This window comes from Triticum dicoccoides, chromosome 3B, assembly GCF_002162155.2.
Source record: "Triticum dicoccoides isolate Atlit2015 ecotype Zavitan chromosome 3B, WEW_v2.0, whole genome shotgun sequence".
NCBI classification, from domain to species: Eukaryota; Viridiplantae; Streptophyta; class Magnoliopsida; order Poales; family Poaceae; genus Triticum; species Triticum dicoccoides.
The window spans coordinates 606,392,456-606,417,565 of NC_041385.1; the positions used below are offsets into that span (position 1 = coordinate 606,392,456).

General features: G+C 42.5%; 1 protein-coding gene across 1 annotated transcript; it reads right to left on the minus strand.

The window, feature by feature from the left end:
- Positions 1-2,534: 2,534 nt before the first annotated feature.
- On the minus strand, positions 2,535-5,263 carry LOC119277398 (DNA-directed RNA polymerases I, II, and III subunit RPABC5). Its single transcript, XM_037558681.1, has 5 exons — positions 4,989-5,263; positions 4,821-4,890; positions 4,352-4,410; positions 2,987-3,081; positions 2,535-2,897 (listed from the first exon to the last, which is right to left on the minus strand). The coding sequence occupies exons 2-5, from the start codon at positions 4,854-4,856 to the stop codon at positions 2,872-2,874; spliced, it is 216 nt and encodes a 71-aa protein (XP_037414578.1). The 5' UTR covers positions 4,857-4,890; positions 4,989-5,263; the 3' UTR covers positions 2,535-2,871.
- Positions 5,264-25,110: the final 19,847 nt, after the last annotated feature.

The following is a 25,110-nucleotide window of genomic DNA, read 5'->3' on the forward strand; positions in this document are numbered from 1 at the left end:
GGAGGCAGGGGGCTCACGGAGGAAGATCGTGGCTCGCTCGCTAGCTTTCACGCTAGCACGACACCGGTCGGCGGTGGATCTCGACGTCGATGGTCTCTTTATTCGCGCGTTATCTGCTAGCTAGGGCAGTGAAAATACCTCAAATGGGATCGTGGCAAAGGGGCACCAGTTCACACGCAACGACATTTGTTTGAACTTTGAAGGGGGGCGTCACTGCCTCGCCGGATCACCATCGCCAAGTTGCCATTTCCAAATGGCAGGTCAGGAACGGTCGCTTTCGCCGAAGAAGAGGAGGTTCCATAAGTACATGGCTCGTACAGTCTTCTTAAGAAAAGTACATGATTTGTAGCATATCTGATCTGACACCGACGGCTCACATATTCAGATGTCCACCCAATACTTCTCTACTTCGAAGGGCAGGGAGCATACCAAAGTCAGAATCAAATGAGTGCCTGCATTTATTTAATACTCCCTCCGTCCCAAATTACTCGTCGCAGAAATGGATGTACCTAGAACTAAAATACATTTAGATACATACATACCTGCGACAAGTAATTCAGAATGGAGGGAGTATAAGAGAATAGTAAGGCTGCGCTTTGCATCACTTTGGATGTTGGTGATTCCTTTTATTTTCCACTAGATTTTGCTATTTTTACTGTTTGTTTGATATGTTTTTATGGCTAATTTTCTGCAACGGGTAACAAAATAAGCACAATCTCTCAAAGAAAAGAAAGGCACACAACACAATTCGGCAACCGCAAACTAAGCCGGCATCAGAATAATGCACAGAGATCCGGTGTCGTTTTCGTTTTATTTATTTTCGAGAAACCGAATGTCGTTTTCGTTTGTCTAGGGAACGAACTGTGGCATGAAGAGGCCCATATAGTTTTTTTTTTTTGAGAAAATATAGTTTTTTCCGGCTTGAAGAGGTCCATGTGATTCAAAACAGAGGCCCACATTAGTTTTTTGGGCTTGAAGAGGCCCATATGATTCAAAAAATATATGATACGGACACTCTCTTTGTCCGAAAACAGATGATGTTTTACATTCGACATGATTTTCGATGATCAACCCTGATCATATATTAATCATTGTATGAATAGGCAAGCATAAATTATATAGCATCATGTGCATTATGAAACTGTTTTTTCATGGATTTTTTTGATGGTATAAGTTTTAACCAACAAATTCTAAACAATCAATCATAAATTAGTGGTCAAAGATAGATAAGCTTGTCTGAACACATTATAGAAAGCCATGTGTTTTAAAATAGAGATGGTACTTGGCTAACAAAAGTTGATCATGAATCTACGTGGAGCATGAATCTACGGCTGGAATTGGGGAATAAGAAATGACGCTTGATACCACGAGGATTTTTCTATTTCACTATGGGCATGCTTGGTGAGAGATCAAAAATGTCTACTAGAAGGGTGTTGGAGGATTACAAATTTTAACTTGTGTAACAGAAATTGTGTTGCCTCCTGCGCTCCGTGGAGCTTGCTTTTTTTAAACTAATTTTAGGTCTAAAAAATTCTGAAAAAACACACATATTCCTACAAATGTATATTACTTGCCTGTAAAGTTTCACGGCCAAATACATTTTTTTGCGAGCTACAAAAGAAAACATGTATTTCTAGCACATGTACTATTCACTATACAAGGACATGGACTTGTTTTTATTGTACAGCTTACATCAAAACGTATTTCATAATGAAATTTTACACACATGTAGTACATCTCTAAGTAACTTGTGTATTTATTTTTCAGATTTTGTTTCGAACTTAAAAGGTAAACTTTTGAATTTTTGAAATTTTTGGGCCCCATGGAGCCCGAGAGCCAAAAATCCTCTGTACAAGTACTTACTTTTAGGTCTTACATATTTGTAGGTTCTCTAAAATGCAACTAAGTGAATTAAACCTACATGGAAGTTAAATCTAGCAAGCAACATAACACAAGCCGAAGAAGCTAGAATTAAACAAAACACGGAGTATCAAAAATGCTGAAAGATCAAAAATGACTACTAGAACATTTAAAAAAAATGACTACTGAAAGGGTTAAACGGTTACAACTTTTAACTTACTAGTTTTTTCGATAAAGGGTGAATTTTATTAACTCAAAATGGAGTATTAAGAGAATACAAACATAATGAGCACACACCCGGCCTCTGCATAGTTAGGATGCACAGAACCAACACAAAAACACACACATAAAAACACGCTGACAAATAGCAAAGTCATGTAAGACCAAAGCTAAGCATATGAAAAAAATAAAAATAAAAACCCAAAGCAAACATATCCATGGTCGACAAACTACCAATGACCATATCCGCACCAATGGGAATGACACCATTGCAATATGATTACCACCTAGGTCAACCAGTAGATGAATGGATGACAATTCAAGTTAACAGTAACAAACAAATGTTTGACGAGAAACCGCAATTGTTATCTATCTTGATTTTAAATACAATCGATATCATCAGATGAATAGAAAACAAACAAATATCAAGCATGCAGGTAAATGTGGAAGTTCAATGCATATCACTCAAGTAACGATTCAATGGTAAGATACCCATGGGTGCCCATAACCAACAAGATCCAACAGAAAGCACAGGAATAACATGTTCAACGCTTGGAGCTTAATAAGTTTGAAACTGGATAATGCATAGACTTGTTGCTTAATATAGCCCTGATGATTACATGGTAGAAACGGATGGTCACACTAACAGTCCTTGGAGATTCATGAACAAACCAACTTCATTTCAGGACCTCACACTTTGCACCTCCTAAGCACTGACATAAGAAACAGCATACCACCATCTTGAAAAGTACAAAGGAACAAGGATTTCGAGGCAGAGTGGGTTCAATTAACTCAACTTGTCTCCGTCTTCTCCAGGGCTGAAAATGAACTACTGTCAGTTCCAAAAGAAATAACAAAGAAAGCAGCAGAATATAGCTTACAAAGTTATATAACAGCATCAACTTACTGTTGTAGTTGAGCAACTTCTCGATGAGGTCAACATGGGTCATGAGCATACGGCGGCAGCAGTAGCGAACCAAGCCCAAGGCATCCAGAGCATCCCTAACAACATACAACAGCAGAAAGATAGATAAAATCAGATTTCAATATGATAGTTGTAAACATTATATACAATATTAACAATAAAATTATCTAATAAACCATAACAGATGTCCCTTCTAATAATTCTAATCTCTAGAAAAGTAAAAAATAGGTAGGGTAAAGATGCTCTTCTAGTTTTCAGGAACTGTATTGACAAATAAGTAGTGATTTTCTAGTCTTAAGCATGGGGAACAAAAACATAGACATATATGTCGAGGTGGAACACCATTGAGCAAAGATTCCAACATTTCAGAAACCAAGAATCTCAGCCACACTCAACGGTAGACTCCGATATGTATGTAATATAATTTACAATTTTACACCGTGAACATTTGTCTTGTCATTATAGTGTTCATTAACAAGAAACACCATACTATTACACAATAACATCGGTATGCAGAGTAGGGGTGGGGAGTACATATGGCTAATCTGATGACATTTTTTACTATACTCTATGTACCTCGCTGCGTCCGACAATAAGAAAATATAATGCATGCAATAAAAATTACAGTTCATCATGAGCTTCTGTTTTTTTGTCTTTCTAGTGTCCATTTAAGATACACAATATTATTCCAACATAACATTACGACACAGCACGCAGAGTATGGAGAGTACACATGGCTAAAAAGGTGAAATATTGTTTTGCAAAGACTACAAAGATTAGTATACTACCATACTCTAAAGTACCTAGTTACGTTCGACACAAAGAAAATATGATAAAATTTTAACAAAGGGAAAAACACGTAATAGGATGCAAACATAGCAACTATCATCCAGACCTAGCCATTTGGTTTAACACTGGCATAATTCTAATTCCTCCACACATCCCAGTCAAAGTGCCAGTTCAGTGAAAGGGCATGTAGAGGGCTTATGAAATATCTAAAACAGGGAAGCACCACACTAGTAAGGGCCCCCAAATGCATCAAAAGATGCATGACATGCCCACTAGTTTTCAGTGTTCATTTATTATGGATCACGTATGCTATGGTGTTCAGTGGTGCACCATGTACGTCACAAGATATACAGCATACTAGTCTATCACACTTGTGTGCATAACTTCCTCACATATAAGTGAAACATGTTCCCTTCTAGCTAAACATGAAAAGAAGCCGACATTGCAAATGCAGGCTCCCTCAAGGCCTCATCCACCAAATCAGGATCAAAGGCAGAGCCAGTACAATATGCACTCAATCAAACCGGAGCACAGGAACCAGGATGCATAAATGTTTACCCCTCAGTGTAATCAGCCTGGAGAAGATCGAGGTAGTGGTCCCACTTGTTCCCGATCACCTGTCCAAGCATAAAAACTAATCTTGTGAGTTGATCTCTTTCTTCAGGTAAAGGCCAGGAGTTCTCCCAATGCATTATATGAATATGTAGACAAGAAAAAACATGCAGAGTTATTCACAGAAGTTTAAATGGAGTACTTTTCAGTAAGCTTAACCCTAGAAAAATTGATGTGTCACACAACAACTACACCCTAGAGTTAAATCTTGGGTACAAACAGGTAGGGACCATATACGATAAAACATCACTTGGTTATTTGAGAGGATCGATGAGAAAAATCTTAGTGTACCACCACATAAACCTAGCAGAAGAGTGCGGATACCCCCTAAGAGGCAATGTACCCTAAGACGCAGCGTGCGTCCTTAAAGGGTGGCCGACGGGAGCATGGATGGAGGGGCGGTGATGGGGTTTACCTTGCCGCAGGTGAAGCACCGAACCGGGATGATCATCTTCTATCCTCCGCCTCCGCCTTTGCCGCTGCCGCTGGAGAAGAAGGAAAGGGGAACAAGGGTTTTCGGGACGAAGGCGAGGGTCAGTGTGAGAGAGGACATGAAAAATGAATGGAGAGGGATGGGGCTCACCTTGAGCTTCTGAAGTGGCGACGGCGGGGGAGAAGAGCAGCGTCGCCGGCGGCAGGGGCAGGTTGGGGCGGCGAGGGAGAAGGACGGACTCGCAGTGTCGGGGAAGGGCGGCTCGATGACCAGACGGTAGTCGGGGTGGTGACGGGATCGCCGGACGAAGTTCACCAGCGACGAGAGATGGCGGCGTCGGGACGGCCTCGTCGCTGGCGGCTAGGGTTGACGAGCGACGAGTGGCCGAGGACAGAGGATAATGGGGATCGGGATTATTTCGAGCTTGTCCATCGAACAGGTAAGGCCACTTCGCAGTGGCATCTAATCGTAAATAAGGCCAACTCCAGGAATGATTTTTAAATTATTTTTTTGCAGGCAGGAATCCCGATTCTTCTTCTTTGTTTTTGCACGCCAAATGTGTATATACAGAAAATGCCAAATGTGCTCAAACTGTAGGTCTTGATTCCTTTTCAAAAATTTAAAAAGAAGGTATTTTAGCTGTGCTTTGAAAAGGACTACTCTCTGTAAACATGCTGACATGTTTTTTCAAACTGCTCCCTGTAAACATTTTCTTTTCCAACCGGGCTCACAACCCCTTTCCATTAATTTTGCAATCAACGGAAATACATCAGTCTGGACTCATCCCTGTAAACATGCTGACATGTTTTGAAAACTGCTCTCCGTAAACATGCTGACATGTTTGAAAAGGAGTACTATCGGTAAACATATTTTCTCAAAATCTTTTCAAAACTGTAGGAACAATTATGACATGTTTTTCAAACCGCTCTTTGTAAACATGCTGACGTGTTTAGTGACATCACAAAGAGAGTGTTCCCGTTGTTTCTTCAAGAGGAAGATGGTCCCTTGTTTGAGCACCATCAACAACCATAGAGGAAAACTTGATTTTTCATTGTACTCCTGACATCCAAACATTTACTGAAAATAGTGGCTAGGATGAAGATGAAACAGTGGCTAGGCAGTGTATAATGTTCTTTGACTATCTACAAGATTCAGAGTGAAAGGGAGTATTTTTTGGGCCATCTATATATGCTCTGAATTATTTCTAGGCCATCTATATATGCCATCTAGGAGTATGTAAATAGGCCATCTATATAAGATGCAGAGTGTCTATGCCTATTACTCCCTCCGTCCCATAATCTTAGAGCGTTTTTGACACTATAGAGTGTTTTGAGTAGTGTCAAAAACGCTCTAATATTATGGGACGGAGGGAGTATTTTGAGTAGTGCACTATCATCATAATGCAAAGAACATAGTCTCTCCCTACTATTCCAATTAATCCAAATTATTGGAAGGTAGCAATGGCGAACTTGAGCGAGAGAAGGAGTGCGTTGTTGGGGAACGCAGTAATTTCAAAAAAAATCCTACGATCACGCAAGATCTATCTAGGAGATGTATACCAACGAGAGGGGAGAGTATGTCCACGTACCCTCGTAGACCGAAAGCAGAAGCGTTTAGTAACGCGGTTGATGTAATCGAACTTCTTCGCGATCCAACCGATCAAGCACCGAACGTACGGCATCTCCACATTCAGCTCGGTGACGCCCCTCGTACTCTTGATCCAGTTGAGGCCGATGGTGAGTTCCGTCAGCACGACGGCGTGGCGACGGTGATGATAATGCTACCGCCGCAGGCCTCCGCCTAAGCTCCGCAACGATATGATCGAGGTGTGTAACTATGGAGGGGGGCACCGCACACGGCTAAAAGAATAACTTGTGTGTTCTAGGGTGCCTCCCTGCCCCCCATATATAAAGGAGGGAGGAGGAGGAGGCCGGCCCTAGAGGGGGCGCGCCAAGGGGGGGAGTCCTACTTGGACTCCCGATCCAAGTAGGATTCCCCCCCCCCTTCCTATTCCAACTAGGAGAAGTGGGAAGGGGGGAAGAGGGGAGAAGGAAGGGGGGCGCCGCCCCCTCCTAGTCCAATTCGGACCAGCCCATGGGGGGGGGGCACCCCTTGAGGCCCTTCTCTCTTTCCCGTATGGCCCATTAAGGCCCAATACTTCCCCCGGCGAATTCCCTTAACTCTCCGGTACTCCAAAAAATACCCGAATCACTCGGAACCTTTCCGATGTCCGAATATAGCCTTCCAATATATCAATCTTTATGTCTCAACCATTTCGAGACTCCTCGTCACGTCCATGATCTCATCCGGGACTCCGAACAAACTTCGGTCATCAAAATCACATAACTCATAATACAGATCGTCATCAAATGTTAAGCGTGCGGACCCTACGGGTTCGAGAACTATGTAGACATGACCGATACACATCTCAGGTCAATAACCAATAGCGGAACCTGGATGCTCATATTGGCTCCTACATATTCTACGAAGATCTTTATCGGTCAAACCGCATAACAACATACGTTGTTCCCTTTGTCATTAGTGTGTTACTTGCCCGAGATTTGATCGCCGGTATCATCATACCTAGTTCAATCTCGTTACCGGCAAGTCTCTTTACTCGTTATGTAATGCGTCATCCCGTAACTAACTCATTAGTCACATTGCTTGCAAGGCTTATAATGACGAGCATTACCGAGAGGGCCCAGAGATACCTCTCCAATACACGGAGTGACAAATCCTAATCTTTATCTATGCTAACCCAACAAACATCTTCAGAGACACCTGTAGAGCACCTTTATAATCACTCATTTACGTTGTGACGTTTGGTAGCACACAAAGTGTTCTTCCGATATTTGGGAGTTGCATAATCTCATAGTCTGAGGATCATGTATAAGTCATGAAGAAAACAGTAGCAATGAAACTGTTGCGATCATAATGCTAAGCTAACGGATGTGTCATGTCTATCACATCATTCTCCTAATGATGTGATCCCGTTCATCAAATGACAACTCATGTCTATGGTTAGGAAACATAACCATCTTTGATAAACGAGCTAGTGAAGTAGAGGCATACTAGGGACAATATGTTTTGTCTATGTATTCACACATGTACTAAGTATCCGGTTAATACAATTCTAGCATGAATAATAAATAGTTATCATGAAATAAGGAAATAAATAATAACTTCATTATTGGCTCTAGGGCATATTTCCTTCAGTCTCCCACTTGCACTAGAGTCAATAATTTAGTTCACATCACCATGTGATTTAGCACCAATATTCACATATGTATGTGATTAACACTCATAGTTCACATCGTCATGTGACCAACACCCAAAGGGTTTACTAGAGTCAATAATCTAGTTCACATTGCTATGTGATTAAACACCCAAAGAGTACTAAGGTGTGATCATGTTTTGCTCGTGAGAGAAGTTTAGTCAATGGGTCTGACACATTCAGAGTCGTATGCGTTTTGCAAATATTCTTTGTCTACAATGCTCTGCATGGAGCTACTCTAGCTAATTGCTCCCACTTTCAATATGTATCCAAATTGAGACTTAAGAGTCATATGGATCTGTGAAAAAACTTGCATCGATGTAATTTTTTACGACGAACACTTTATCACCCCCATTACCGAGAAACATTTCCTTAGTGCTCACTAAGGATAATTTTGACCGCTGTCCATTGACCTACTCCTAGATCACTATTGTACCCCTTTGCCAAAAACATGGCAAGGTACACACACTAGTAGAAAAGAGGGCTTTGATCCACCCCAGGTTAGCCCATTAGTCCCGGTTCAGTCTAGAACCGGGACTAATGGGGGCATTAGTCCCGGTTCGTGCGCCCAGGGGCCACGTGGGCCATTTGTCCCGGTTCGTCTGGACCTTTTAGTCCCGGTTGGTGCCACGAACCGGGACTAAAGGGTGCGATGCCCATTAGTCCCGGTTCGTGGCACCAACTGGGACTAAAGGGTTAGACCTTTAGTCCCGGTTCGTGGCACCAACCGGTACTAATGGGGTTTGAGGCATTAGTACCGGTTCATGGCACGAACCGGTACTAAAGGTCCCATTTTCAAACTCCACCCCCCCCTCGTGGATCGCCTTTTCAGTTTTTAAAAAAATAAAAGAAAATGATGAAAATGTCAAAAAAATAAAAGAAAATAAGTTTCCCATGTGATATGTGGTCTAGTTGTTGGGAAAATTTACAAATATGAATTTCGACTTTATTTGCAAAATCTCTCTAGAATTTAGTAAAATGGGCATAACTTTTGCATACTGACTCGGATGAAAAAGTTTTTTATATGAAAAATCATCTACTCAAAAAGTTATGGGGCTTTTAAGATCTAGAGTGGAAAAAATCGAAAAAATTTCAAACTGTGGTCAAACAATGGTCAAACTAATTATTCTAGAATATTAGTGTTACTAAATAATTATTTCAGTTATTTTGAATTTTGGTCAAATCTGGTCAAACTGTGGTCAAACTATGGTCAAACAATGGTCAAACAATGGTCAAACTAATTATTCAAGAAATATTAGTGTTACTAAATAATTATTGTTTTTTAAAACAATTGTTCCAAACTCAAACAGTGAAATGTGTCACTTCATGCTCACGCAAAATTCCTGAGGGTTAATAGGATTGACATCTTACTATTGTCAGCAAAACAACAAGTGCAGACTTGGAAACGAGGGAGAATAGAACCCGGAAGTTAAGCGTGCTCAGGCTGGGGGAGTGGGAGGATGGGTGACCGTTCGGGAAGTTAGATGATTAGGAATGATGAGGGGTGATTAGAGATTAGAGGATAAATTGAGAGTGATGAGGGGTGGTGATTAGAGATTAGAGGTTAAAATAAAAAAATTCAAAAAAAAATAAAAAAAATCATAAAATTTCCTTTAGTCCCGGTTGGTGTGACCAACCGGGACTAAAGGTGGAGCTCCACGCGGCCGCGACCTTAAGTCCCGGTTCCAGTTTGAACCGGGACTAAAGGGGGGAGGCATTAGTAACGACCCTTTAGTCCCGGTTCAAGAACCGGGACTAAAGGCCCTTACGAACCGGGACTAATGCCCCCTTTTCTACTAGTGACAATAGGTCTGGTACACAGCATGACATACTTGATAGAACCTATGACTGAGGCATAGGGAATGACTTTCATTCTCTTTCTATATTCTGCTGTGGTCGAGTTTTGAGTCTTACTCAACTTTACACCTTGTTATACAGACAAGAACTCCTTCTTTGACTGATCCATTTTGAACCCTTTCAAAAACTTGTCAAGGTGTGTATTCATTGAAAAACTTATCAAGCGTCTTGATCTATCTCTATAGATATTGATGCCCAACATATAAGCAGCTTCACTGAGATCTTTCATTGAAAAACTCTTATTCAAGTATCCCTTTATGCTATCCAGAAATTCTATATCATTTCTAATCAACAATATGTCATCCACATATAATATTAGAAATGCTACAGAGCTCACACTCACTTTCTTGTAAATATAGGCTTCACTGCAAGTCTGTATAAAACGATATGCTTTGATCAACTCATCAAGGCGTATATTCCAACTCCGAGATGCTTGCACCAGTCCATAGATGGATCGCTGGAGTTTGCACACCCTGTTAGTACCTTTAGGATTGATAAAACCTTCTAGTTACATCATATACAATTCTTCTTTAAGAAATATCCATTTAAGGAATGTAGTTTTGACATCCATTTGCCAGATTTCATAAAATATGGCAACTGCTATAATATGATCCGGACGGATTTAAGCATCGCTACAGTTGAGAAAATCTCATTGTAGTCAACACCTTGAACTTGTTGAAAACCTTTTGCGACAAGTCGAGCTTTGTAGATAGTAACACTACTATCAGCGTTAGTCTTCCTCTTGAAGATCCATTTATATTATATGGCTTGCCGATCATCGGGCAATTCCACCAAAGTCCACACTTTGTTCTCATACATGGATCCCATCTTAGATTTCATGGCCTTAAGCCATTTCGCGGAATCTGGGCTCATCATCGCTTCCTCATAGTTCGTAGGTTCATCATGGTCTAGTAACATGACTTCCAAAATAGGATTATCGTACCACTCTGGTGCGGATCGTACTCTGGAAGACCTACGAGGTTCTGTAGTAACTTGATCTGAAGTTTCATGATCATCATCATTAGCTTCCTCACTAATTGGTGTAGGAATCACTGGAACTGATTTCTATGATGAACTACTTCCCAATTCAGGAGAAGGTACAATTACCTCATCAAGTTCTACTTTCCTCCCATTCAGTTCTTTCGAGAGAAACTCCTTCTTTAGAAAGGATCCATTCTTAACAACGAATATCTTGCCTTTGGATATGTGATAGAAGTTGTACCCAACAGTTTCCTTTGGGTATCCTATGAAGACGCACTTCTCCGATTTGGGTTCGAGCTTATCAGGTTGAAGCTTTTTCACATAAGCATCGCAACCCCAAACTTTAAGAAACGACAACTTTGGTTTCTTGCCAAACCATAGTTCCATAAGGCATCGTCTCAACGGATTTTGATGGTGCCCTGTTTAATGTGAATGTAGCTGTCTCTAATGCATAAGCCCAAAATGATAGTGGTAACCTGGTAAGAGACATCATAGATCGCACCATATCCAATAAAGTGCGGTTACGACGTTCGGACACACCATTACGCTGTGGTGTTCCATGTGGCGTGAGCTGTGAAACTATTCCACATTGTTTTAAATGAAGGCCAAACTCGTAACTCAAATATTCTCCTCTATGATCAGATCATAGAAACTTTATTTTCTTGTTACTATGATTCTCCACTTCACTCAGAAATTACTTGAACTTTTCAAATGTTTTAGACTTGTGTTTCATTAAGTAGATATACCCATATCTGCTCAAATCATCTGTGAAGGTCAGAAAATAATGATACCCACCACGAGCATCAACACTCATTGGACCGCATACATCGGTATGTATTATTTTCAATAAGTCACTAGCTCATTCCATTGTTCCGGAGAATGGAGTTTTAGTCATCTTGCCCATAAGGCACAGTTCGCAAGCATCTAATCATTCATAATAAAGTGATTGCAAAAGTCCATCTTTTATGGAGTTTCTTCATGCGCTTTATACTGATATGACCCAAATGGCAGTGCCACAAATATGTTGCACTATCATTATCAACTTTCAACTTTTGGCATCAATATTATGAATATGTGTATCACTACGATCAAGATTCAATAAACCATCAACATTGGGTGTATGACCATAGAAGGTTTTATTCATGTAAACAGAATAACAATTTATTCTCTGTCTTAGATGAATAATCGTATCGCAATAAACATGATCTAATCATATTTATGTTCAACGCAAACACCAAATAACATTTATTTAGGTTCAACACTAATCTCGAAAGTACAGGGAGTGTGCGATGATGATCATATCAATCTTGGAACCACTTCCAACACACATCATCACTTCACCCTCAACTAGTCTCTGTTTATTCTGTAATTCCTATTTCGAGTTACTAATTAATATTAGCAACCAAACAAGTATCAAATACCCAGGGGCTACTATAAACACTAGTAAGGTACACTTCAATAACCTGTATATCAAATATACCCTTGTTCACTTTGCCATCCTTCTTATCCACCAAATATTCAGGGCATTTCCGCTTCCAGTGACCATGTCCTTTTGCAGTAGAAACACTCAGTTTTAGGCTTTGGTCCAGCTTTGGGCTTCTTCACGGGAGTGACAACTTGCTTGCCATTCTACTTGAAGTTCCCTTTCTTTCCCTTTGCCCTTTTCTTGAAACTAGTGGTCTTGTCAATCATCAACACTTGATGCTCTTTCTTGATTTCTACCTTCATCGATTTCAGCATCACGAAGAGCTCGGGAATCATTTTCTTCATCCCTTGCATACTATAGTTCATCACAAAGTTCCAGTAACTTGGTGATGGTGGCTAGAGAACTCTGTCAATCACTATATTATCAGGAAGATTAACTCCCACTTGATTCAAGTGATTGTAGTCCTAGACATTCTAAGCACTTGCTCACTAGTTGAGCAATTCTCCTCCATCTTTTAGGCAAAGTATTTGTTAGAGGTCTCATACCTCTTGACATGGGCATGAGTCTGAAATACCAATTTCAGCTCTTGGAACATCTCATATGCTCCGTGACATTTCAAAAACGTTTTTGAAGTCCCAGTACTAACCCGTAAAGCATGGTGCACTAAACTATCAAGTAGTCATCATATTGAACTAGCCAAACATTCATAACATCTGCATCTGCTCCTGCAATAGGTCTATCACCTAGCGGTGCATCAAGGATATAATTCTTCTGTGCAGCAATGAGGATAAACCTCAGATCATGGACCAAGTCCGCATCATTGCTACTATCATCTTTCAACTTAGTTTTCTCTAGGAACATATAAAAAAACATAGGGAAGCTATAACGCGAGCTATTGATCTACAACATAATTTGCAAAATACTACCAGGACTAAGTTCATGATAAATTAAAGTTCAATTAATCATATTACTTAAGAACTCCCACTTAGAAAGACATCCCTCTAGTCATCTAAATGATCACGTAATCCAAATCAACTAAACCATGTCTGGTCATCACGTGAGATGGAGTATTTTTCAATGGTGAACATCACTATGTTGATCATATGTACTATATGATTCACGCTCGACCTTTCGTTCTCAGTGTTCCGAGGCCATATCTATGGACTGGTGCAAGCATCTCAGAGTTGGAATAAATGTTTTGATAGTGTGATCAAAGCATATGGTTTTATACAGACTTTTGGAGAAGCCTGTATTTACAAGAAAGTGAGTGGGAGCTCTGTAGCATTTCTAATATTATATGTGGATGACATATTGTTGATTGGAAATGATATAGAATTTCTGGATAGCATAAAAGGTTACTTGAATAAGAGTTTTTCAATGAAAGACCTCGGTGACGCTGCTTATATATTGGGCATCAAGATCTATAGAGATAGATCAAGACGCTTAATTGGACTTTCACAAAGCACATACCTTGATAAATTTTTGAAGAAGTTCAAAATGGATCAAGCAAAGAAAGGGTTCTTGCCTGTGTTACAAGGTGTGAAGTTGAGTCAGACTCAGTGCCCGACCACTGTAGAAGATAGAGAGAAAATGAAAGGTGTTCTCTATGCTTCAGCCATAGGCTCTATCATGTATGCAATGTTGTGTACCAGACCTGATGTGTGCCTTGCTATAAGTTTAGCATGGAGGTACCAAAGTAATCCAGGAGTGGATCACTGGACAGCGGTCAAGAACATCCTGAAATACCTGAAAAGGACTAAGGATATGTTTCTCGTTTATGGAGGTGACAAAGAGCTCGTCGTAAATGGTTACGTCATTGCAAGCTTTGACACTGATCCGGATGACTCTAAGTCACAAACCAGATACGTAGTTATGTTGAACGGTGGAGCTGTCAGTTGGTGCAGTTCTAAGCAAAGCGTCGTGGCGGGATCTACATGTGAAGCGGAGTACATAGCTGCTTCGGAAGCAGCAAATGAAGGAGTCTGGATGAAGGAGTTCATATCCGATCTAGGTGTCATACCTAGTGCATCGGGTCCAATGAAAATCTTTTGTGATAATACTGATGCAATTGCCTTGGCAAAGGAATCCATATTTCATAAGAGAACCAAGCACATCATGAGAAGCTTCAATTCCATCCGCGATCAAGTCAAGGAGGGACACATAGAGATTTGCAAGATACATACGGATCTGAATGTTGCAGACCCATTGACTAAGCCTGTCTCACGAGCAAAACATGATCAGCACCAAGACTCCATGGGTGTTAGAATCATTACTGTGTAATCTAGATTGTTGACTCTAGTGCAAGTGGGAGACTGAAGGAAATATGCCCTAGAGGCAATCATAAAGTTGTTATCTATATTTCCTTATACCATGATAAATGTTTATTATTCATGCTAGAATTGTATTAACCAGAAACTTAGTACATGTGTGAATATATAGACAAACAGAGTGTCACTAGTGTGCCTCTACTTGACTAGCTCGTTGAATCAAAGATGGTTAAGTTTCCTAGCCATAGACATGAGTTGTCATTTGATTAACGGGATCACATCATTACAGAATGATGTGATTGACTTGACCCATTCCGTTAGCTTAGCACTTGATCGTTTAGTATGTTGCTATTGCTTTCTTCATGACTTATACATGTTCCTATGACTATGAGGTTATGCAACTCCTGAATACCGGAGGAACACTTTGTGTGCTACCAAACGTCACAACATAACTGGGTGATTATAAATGTGCTCTACAGGTGTCTCCGATGGTACTTTTTGAGTTGGCATAGATCAAGATTAGGATTTGTCACTCCGATTGTCGGAGAGGTATCTCTGGGCCCTCTCGGTAATGCACATCACTATAAGCTTTGCAAGCAATGTGACTAATGAGTTTGTTACAGGATGATGCATTACGGAATGAGTAAAGAGACTTGCCGGTAATGAGATTGAACTAGGTATTGAGATACCGACGATCGAATCTCGTGCAAGTAACATACCGATGACAAAGGGAACAACATATGTTGTTATGCGGTTTGATCGATAAAGATTTTCATAGAATATGTGGGAGCCATTATGAGCATCCAGTTTCCGCTATTAGTTATTAGCCGGAGACATGTCTCGGTCATGTCTACATAGTTCTCAAACCCGTAGGGTCGGCACGCTTAATGTTCAGTGACGATCGGTATTATGAGTTTATGTGTTTTGATGTACCGAAGATAGTTCGGAGTCCCAGATATGATCACGGACATGACGAAGAGTCTCGAAATGGTCGAGACATAAAGATCGATATATTGGAAGCCTATATTTGGACATTGGAATAGTTCTGAGTGAAATTGGGATTTTATAGGAGTACCGGGAGGTTACCGGAACCCCCCGGTAAGTGTATGGGCCTTATTGGGCCATAGTGGAGAGAGAGAGGAGACCAAGGCAGGCCGCGTGCCCCCTCTCCCTCTGGTCCGAATTGGACTAGGAGTGGGCGGCGCCCCCCTTTCCTTCCTCCCTCTCTCCCCCTTCCTTCTCTCCTAGTCCAACTAGGGAAGGGGGGGGATCCTACTCCCGGTGGGAGTAGGACTCCTCCAGGGCGTGCCATAGAGGGCCGGCCCTCCCCCTTCCTCCACTCCTTTATATATGGGGGAAGGGGGCACCCCATAGACATACAAGTTGATCATTGATCTCTTAGCCGTGTGCGGTGCCCCCCTCCACCATAATCCACCTCGGTCATATCGTCGTAGTGCTTAGGCGAAGCCCTACGCCGGTAGCTTCATCATCACCGTCATCACGCCATCATGCTGACGAAACTCTCCTTCGACACTCTGCTGGATCGGAGTTCGTGGGACGTCGCCGAGCTGAACATGTGCAGATCGCGGAGGTGCTGTACGTTCGGTACTAGGATCGGTCGATCGTGAAGACGTACGACTACATCAACCACGTTGTCATAATGCTTCCGCTTATAGTCTACGAGGGTACATGGACAACACTCTCCCCTCTCGATGCTATGCATCACCATGATCTTGCGTGTGCGTAGGATTTTTTTTGAAATTACTGTGTTCCCAACAGTGTCATCCAATCTAGGTTTATGCGTATATGTTATATGCATGAGTAGAACACAAGTGAGTTGTGGGTGATACTAGTCACACTGCTTACCAGCATGTCATACTTTGATTCGGCGGTATTGTTGGATGAAGCCGCCCGGACCGACATTACGCGTACGCTTATGCGAGATTGGTTCTACCGACGTGCTTCACACATAGGTGGCTGGCGGGTGTCAGTTTCTCCAACTTTAGTTGAATCGAGTGTGGCTACGCCCGGTCCTTGTGAAGGTTAAAACAGCACATACTTGATGAAATATCGTTGTGGTTTTGATGCGTAGGTAAGAACGGCTCTTGCTCAGCCCGTAGCAGCCACGTAAAACTTGCAAAAACAAAGTAGAGGACGTCTAACTTGTTTTTGCAGGGCATGCTGTGATGTGATATGGTCAAGACATGATGCTTAGTTTTATTGTATGAGATGATCATGTTTTGTAACAAAATTATCGGCAACTAGCAGGAGCCATATGGTTGTCGCTTTATTGTATGAAATGAAATCGCCATGTAATTGCTTTACTTTATCGCTAAGCGGTAGCAATAGTCGTAGAATCAATAGTTGGCGAGACGACAACGATGCTACGATGGAGATCAAGGTGTCGCGGCGGTGACGATGGTGATCATGACGGTGCTTTGGATATGGAGATCAAAGGCACAAGATGATGATGGCCATATCATATCACTTATATTGATTGCATGTGATGTTTATCTTTTATGCATCTTATTTTGCTTAGATCGACGGTAGCATTATAAGATGATCTCTCACTAAATTTCAAGGTATAATTGTTCTCCCTAAGTATGCACCGTTGAGAAAGTTCATCGTGCCGAGACACCACGTGATGATCGGGTGTGATAAGCTCTACGTTCACATACAATGGGTGCAAGCCAGTTTTGCACACGCAGAATACTCGGGTTAAACTTGAAGAGTCTAGCATATGCAGATATGGCCTCAGAACACTGAGACCGAAAGGACGGGCGTGAATCATATAGTAGATATGATCAACATAGTGATGTTCACCATTGAAAACTTCTCCATCTCACGTGATGATCGGACATGGTTTAGTTGATATGGATCACGTGATCACTTACATGATTAGAGAGATGTCTATCTAAGTGGGAGTTCTTAAGTAATTTGATTAATTGAACTTTAATTTATCATGAACTTAGTACCTGATAGTATTTTGCATGTCTATGTTGTTGTAGATAGATGGCACGTGCTATTGTTCCGTTGAATTTTAATGCGTTCCTAGAGAAAGCTAAGTTGAAGGATGATGGTAGCAATTACACGGACTGGGTCTATCATGGAAATATCACGTCATATGTCCTAACGGAAGGACTTAGTCGTGGAGCCATCGCAACGAGATTAGCTTGATGGGGTTAAACCGAACAAGGGACACGAGAGTTTTATACTAGTTCGGCCCCTTATGATGAAGGTAAAAGCCTACGTCTAGTTGTGATGGAATTGCTTGGGTTTCGATGACCAGGGAGTGAATACGCTTTGCCTGAGTCTCGGGTTGTTGTTTCTTGTCCCTGAACCGCCGCCGGGTCGTCCCTATATATACACAGGTTGACGCCCGGCCGGTCTACAGAGTCCCAAGGCCGGCTCATAGAAGTGTCCGGCTCGGTCTCTCCCTTTTCCCTAACTTACAATACAAGTTATACAACTATGGCGGTTTACCATTATGGCCCCTAATCCGCCTTTGGGCTCTGGGCCTCTAAGCTTCATCAGTAAAGCACCATCTTCTTTGTCTTCATGGGCTTCAATATAGTTGAGCGTGAACTGGCCCCTCCTGGGCGGTTTACACTCAGTAGTTATATCCTCAACATTAGGCCCCAGATTGATTTGAACATGTTCATGTCAATCTTCAATACTTAGAAAAATTCCCTGAACATATTCTTACTATTCTCGTAAACCGCCATGATGTCTTCTCCCTGTAAACTTTGGTAAACCACCATGACGTCATCTTCTGAAACTGCCGTGAATCATCATGACGTCATCACTATATAAAAAGATTATAAAGATTCTCTTCATTAATTATCTTCTGAAAATCGAGGCTACAGCTGCGCCCCCTCTTGCCGCTTCAGGCTCCTCAATTCTCGCACCTGCCGCTTATCCCCTTGCCTTTATAAATAAGACTGGGGGGTCCTTCCATTTTCCCCCTTGCCTCTTTGCATCATCTTCCTCCTCGCGACCTTGAAGAACTCAAGCATCGCCGCTGCCGTCGACCTCGAAGCTCTGCCTCATCCCTGGCTGCTGCATCAACCTGAACGCACCAGAGATCCACGGCTCTCCTCCACCGCTCCTGAGAATCCAGTAAGCTCTTCTCCCTCAACCCTAGATCTGCATTAGGTTTTTAGTGCTTGCCTGTGTTCATCAGTGTTCATCCGAGCTTTATTACTTTGCCCTTGCTTTCTTTACTGTCTCGTTGAATCCAGACCAACCTAACTTTTTCCTTCTGCGGCCGAAGCTACAATCTTGTTTTGCCTCACCGTAGTATCTTTAGAACCACGAATAGATCCATCTGGATCCTTTTTATTCTGCAGTCACCATTTTAGGGTTCAGAAAATTTTCTTTACTAGGTCGCGGTAGATCCAAAATTATAATATCATCTTGTGAAGCCTGTTTCCTCAGCACTTAATGAATTTCAGCTCTACTTCTTCCACTATAGGTGGTTTAACTTTGTAGAAAATCATAATCCGCCAGGTACCATTAGCCCTCACTTAAACCGCCATCTTGATTTGAGTATCAATATCCGGTTTAACTTGCATATATGCCTTGATTAAATCCCTCGGTTTAATACCGGTTTGTGCACATCAATCTTGAACCGTGAACCGGCTTTTGCACTTCCTTTATAGTTTGTCTTCCAAAATGGCCAAGCAATTTGCCTCTTGCAAATGGGTTCCTTCCCGGATCACAGAAATGCAACTTAATGGATATGTTCTAACTGGCGCTTTGGCCAAGAAGGATGTCCTTCATTGGCGAGTCCCTGGCCCTGAGTGCCCTCCCGAACCTCAAGATGGAGAAGTGGTTGTATTTGTGCAGCATCTAGACCGGGGGTTTAGCCCTCCCGGATCAAAGTTTTTCCGGGATGTACTTGCTAGCTTCCAACTCCATCCTCAAGACATTAGACCTAACTCTGTGTCCAATATATGTAATTTCCAAGTGTTCTGTGAAGTTTACATTCAAGAAGAACCAACTGTTGAGCTCTTCCGGGACTTCTTCCACTTAAACCGCCGAACTGAATTCTCTGACGGCCCCAATACTGAGCTTGGCGGAGTATCGATTCAGAAGAGGAAATAAGTCGATTTTCCTCATGCCAAACATCACAACCACCCTAAAGGCTGGAATCAAACATGGTTCTACTGTCAGAACACCGCTCCTGCTGATGAAAACCCTCTGCCAGGTTACCGTGCTCACCGGCTCAGTAATGGCCATCCATTGCCTCAACGGCTCACTGCCAAAGAACGACAAACTTATGCACCTCAACTTGCTAAGCTCCGGGCTTTCCTAGCAAACGGCTTAACCGGCATTGACCTCGTTCGTTGTTGGGTTTCATGGGGTATCCTGCCTTTAAGCCGCCGCACCAGTTTGATACATGAGTATACCGGGGACACCAAGGACCCTCAATGGTATCATGAAATAGAGATAACTGATGATGAAGTCACTGAGGCTGTCAAGAAGATGCTGGATGAACCAATCGCTGAATGCAGCAGAACTGGGCTGCGTCCCTTTTATGCCTCCAACAAACCGCTAGCGGTAAAAATTTCATCTTTCTGTCTTTTTGATCCGTCTCCGCTTTAACATTATTCTGATAATCCTTTGTTTATTCTTACAGGCCAAAGATCCTTTCTGGAAGAGGAAAACTCAAGACAAACCGGCAAAAGCTCAAGACAAGCCGGCAAGGGCTCTTCGTGCCAAGAGCAAAGTCACAAAGAGGCCAGCCAAGAAGAAAACCGCCGAGTCCTCTGACCCGCCCGAAGATGTCGATGATTCGGAACAAGAGGTAGAACTTGAATCCCTTGGTTCATTTTTTGTACACCTTATTGACAATGACTATTACCAGGATGATGCGGAAGCCAGTCGTGCTGACCATGTAGAGGTAATCTCCCTTTCCTCCGATTCAGATCATGTGCCGGTTCAAAAACTTTGATGTGCAGTTTGGAAAGTAAAATACTCTCACCCTCTTGCTCATTTGGATCCACAATTTTCTTTGAAGACACAGCAACATGAAGGCCGTCGCACAACCCGGCACAGTGGCCAGCAAGTTACTTCCTCCAGTTTACCAGACACTCCAAACCAGAAGCGTCATCCAGAGGTCTCTTGTTCTTTTAATAAACCTTATCCCTTGGCGGGTTGCTTCTGATACCCACTTAATCCGTCTGATTCAAATTACTAGGTGACTTCCAATTCTTCATCTGGCGATTCATCAACCACCCAAATGCCTCCCCTTAAGACCGTCCCTGGGTAAGTATACTGACTTTTTAGCTTTGCCTTCTTACGCCGGTTTAGCAACTAACCTCTGTTTTAATATTACAGCGCCAAAGCCCGTCTGAGCAAGAAAGCAAAAACCAATGCCCCCACTGATGAAGTTGAACCAGACAGGACCTCAGAAGGTGTTGGTGGAGATGCCGACATCGCTATGGATGACCCTGTCCCACAAGGTTAGAACACTGATGTTGATCCGCCGAAAGCTAACCCGGCTACTCATGTTGATCCATCAAGCCCGCAAGCCAATCCTCCAAGTCCAGCCACTGATCCTCCCAGCCCTATCAGAACCTCGGATAAACTGGCAAGTCCAAATATAGCAACTGATGACGTTGTGATTACTGGGTTTGGCCACACTTCTCCTGGCAATCCTGTTGCTTTGTCCAAGCATAGTGCTAAGGTAAAAGCTAGCAAGCTATGATCATCTCAGTGCTCAGGAGCTCCATTCCAGATTTCTAAACCGCCTGTTTACAAGCCGTGACTATGAGGCCGGTTTAGTGAAAAAGATGAAGGAGCGCTATGAGGTAACTTCCAAACACTGAATTTTCTTGTACGGTATGTCAACTCCATTGTAGCCCCCAAGGGCCGGTTTGTCTCTTCAAGATGAACCGGGACTTTGAGACAAAAAAGACTTCAATTGTATAGCACCCAAGGGCCGGTTTATCTTACCAAGATGAACTGGGACTTTGATATTCAAAACTTTGTCCTTGTTGAATTCCTTTGCTTTGATTTTCTGATCAAATACACATTAGCCCCCAAGTACCAGGATTAATACTTATATTGAGCCTTGGGACTTTTAAATAATAGTAAAAAACAAGCAATCCGCATTAGCCCCCAAGTGCCAAGTGTATAACTGGTTATATGCTTGGGACTTTGAGAAAAATATTAACATCTTCATCATCTGATTTTTGCAGGCTGATATAAGCAACAAAGATTCCCAAATTACCGATCTTCAAGAGAATATCAAGTCCCAGCAATCAGAGACCTCCAAGGCCAAAGATGAACTAAAAGGCACTTTGACAGCCATGGAACAACTGAAGGATGGCTTCAAGAATGAGCGTACCAGCTGGGAAACTGAAAAGGCTGCTTTGTTGAAGCGGGCCGAAGACGCCGAGGCAGCTCTCAAACCGGTGGCGGAAGAGCTAACTGGGTTAAAGCATCAAGTAAATGCTATGACCTCTACGATATTTGGTAAGTACTCTTTGTAAAAAGCTTGAATAACCATCTTTGAAATTGCCGGTTTAACAACAAATTCTTAAACCGTTACATGTAGCCGTGTTGCTCATATGGGCTCGGATATGCGGATGAAGCTGAAGGCAGTATATACGTTGATAGAGCAACTATATACCGGTGCCCAATAATTTATCTGTGCGGCCTCGTACAACAAACCGGCACCAACTTTGATCAAGGATACTCTAGCCAAACTGTCGATGACACCGTCTCAGATAGAAGAAATGAAGCGATCTGCTGCAAGGGCTGGCGCTTTATTAGCACTAACGCGGGCCAAAGCATGGATAGCTGACCTGGATCCAGTTGATATCGCAAAGGGCTATCCTGGTGAACAAGAAAACGGGTCAGCATTTGATAATGAAGCCCTTAAAGCCCTGACAAAGGAGATGCATCCGCTGGCAAGCCAATTGGCTGAAGAGGTTAATTTGTCTGTTCATCGATCCTTCTATGATGCAAACAACCAACGGGTTGACACTGATGTGAAAGAAGTGCAAAATCTTATCCCGCCAATCCGTAAGCACACTTATGCCCCTGACATTGAACCGTCCAATCTTATAAGTGAAGAGGTTGTCTTCCAAGCTTTAACCCGGATTGACTGGGCCACCGTTGGCTTCCGGCCATTGGATGGAGAGGAGGAGGTTGAACCGACGCCAAAGGATCCATCAACTTCACGTCAGCCTGGTGACGAGTCTTAATCCGACAATCGGTTTGATTTTCCCAAAATGTGTTCTGTGTAAAGAACAATCATTATTTTGGGCCTCAAAGCGCCTTGTAATAGGCTAGTTAAAATACTTTGATCTGCTGCCATCGTGCACTGCGACATGATGATGTTTAATCCGCCATGATAGTTGCTGTGCTTATTTATACATCTTGATAATTGTATGCAATCCTTGTGTCTGCATAAAAATGATCTGTCCTGGCGGTTTACCGTCAGACGGGTCATAATGCCCAATACAAAACCTGATAGATAACCAAGGTTGTAAGAATATCAGAAATAGATCATACCTGTGATATGAAATTATTTTGTTGGTTTACCAACTTGATTGTAGTAAGGGTGAAAAACCAAAATCTTTAAGTGTTGATAACTCCCACCATGCAGTGCTGGTGTATAATAAGTCATACCGGGTTGTAATGAATACTGGATGATCATACTGGCGACATGTAGTCAAAGCCAGACCGGGTTATGAAACACAGGTTTAATAATGAATATGGTCTGACAGCTTGTAGCTGAAAGCCAAGCCGGGTTAACAAACACCGGGTTATTAGGATGACTGATAGCCATGCCGGGTCAATAGACACCGGTTCAACATGAAATGTTATCAAAGGATAAAAAACGTACAAAAGCAAATGAAACCATGTAGTCGAGGCTTTTCAAGGCCTACCAGGCCCAAATTCGAGGCTTTTCATGGGCTGCCAGGCCGCTGAGTTAAACCATTTTGCAAAGCCTTTCAAGATGGGCCTCCAACTAACCAATCATCGTTTTAACTTTGACAAGTTCAGGGTCTGTAAAAGATTGACTTGTCAAACGTTCGGCGGGTCATGCCAGGATTACCTGGATAGGAGTGGCTTACTTGATAAAGGCAGGTTAACCCGGGGTTTTAGGTGAATACACCAGGCTTCCAAGCCGTGGTTGATATCATATTACAAGGGTCCTTTCAAACTCTTTGTTGTAGTGCACAAAGAGCCCCCAAGTAACTTTGTGAGCTGTGCTCAATGGGTGCCTATGTTTGAGCTATGCATAGCATCCAGACTCTCTTTGGCCCCTTGGGTGTGAAGCTCCCAAGCTGTATTGTGGCGTGATAGCCGGTTTAACAGGCAGAACTCCGCTTTGTCAGCTGAAGCCGCCATGTAATCAAAAGGTATTGGAAAAAACGGCAGAGGCCATGCTTATAGCAAGGATGCAGGTTTATTATATTGATCATAATATATACATTGTTGAAATATGTACATACGAGGAGCCTATAGCTCAGGTGTAGTAAGGCCGAAGGAGAGCTATGTTCCACGGCCGTCGGGTCTCCTCCTCAGAATTGCGTGAGTCTTTGTGCTCTCGAACGTCAATGAGGTAGTATGATCCGTTGTGCAGATTCTTGCTGACCACAAAGGGCCCTTCCCAAGGTGGGGATAACTTGTGCATATCGGTCTGATCCTGGATGAGCCGGAGCACTAAGTTGCCTTCTTGAAAGGTTCTTCTTTTAACCCGGCGACTGTGATAACGCCACAGGTCTTGCTGATAAACCACCGAACGAGCCAAAGCCATGTCCCGTTTTTCATCTAACAGGTCCAGTGCCTCCTGGTGTGCTTGCTCATTGTCCGCTTCAACATAATTGGCAACTCGGGGCGAGTCATGACGAATATCACTTGGGAGGACTACCTCTGCCCCATAAACCATGAAGAAAGGTGTATAACCCGTATATCAGTTTGGGGTGGTGTTTATGCTCCATAACACAGACGGTAATTCTTCCACCCAACAACCCGGCGTCCGTTTCAAAGGAACCATAAGCCGGGGCTTGATACCCTTCAAAATTTCTTGATTAGCTCTCTCAGCTTGACCATTAGACTGGGGGTGAGCCACGGACGCTATATCAAGCCAGATGTGCTCTCATTGACAAAATTCCTCCATCTCACCTTTGGAAAGGTTCGTGCCATTATCTGTGATCATGTTGTGTGGAAAACCAAAACGGAAGATCACCTTCTTGATGAATTGAACCGCCGTGGCTGCGTCACATTTGCTTACTGGCTCTGCTTCAACCCACTTAGTAAATTTGTCAACCACCACCAAGAGGTGGGTCTTCTTATCCTTGGAACGCTTAAAAGGACCCACCATATCAAACCCCCAATTAGCAAACGGCCAAGTGATTGGAATCATCCGTAGCTCTTGAGCCGGAACATGAGCTCGGCGTGAAAACTTCTGATAAGCATCGCATCGCTTTACCAGGTCCTCAGCAT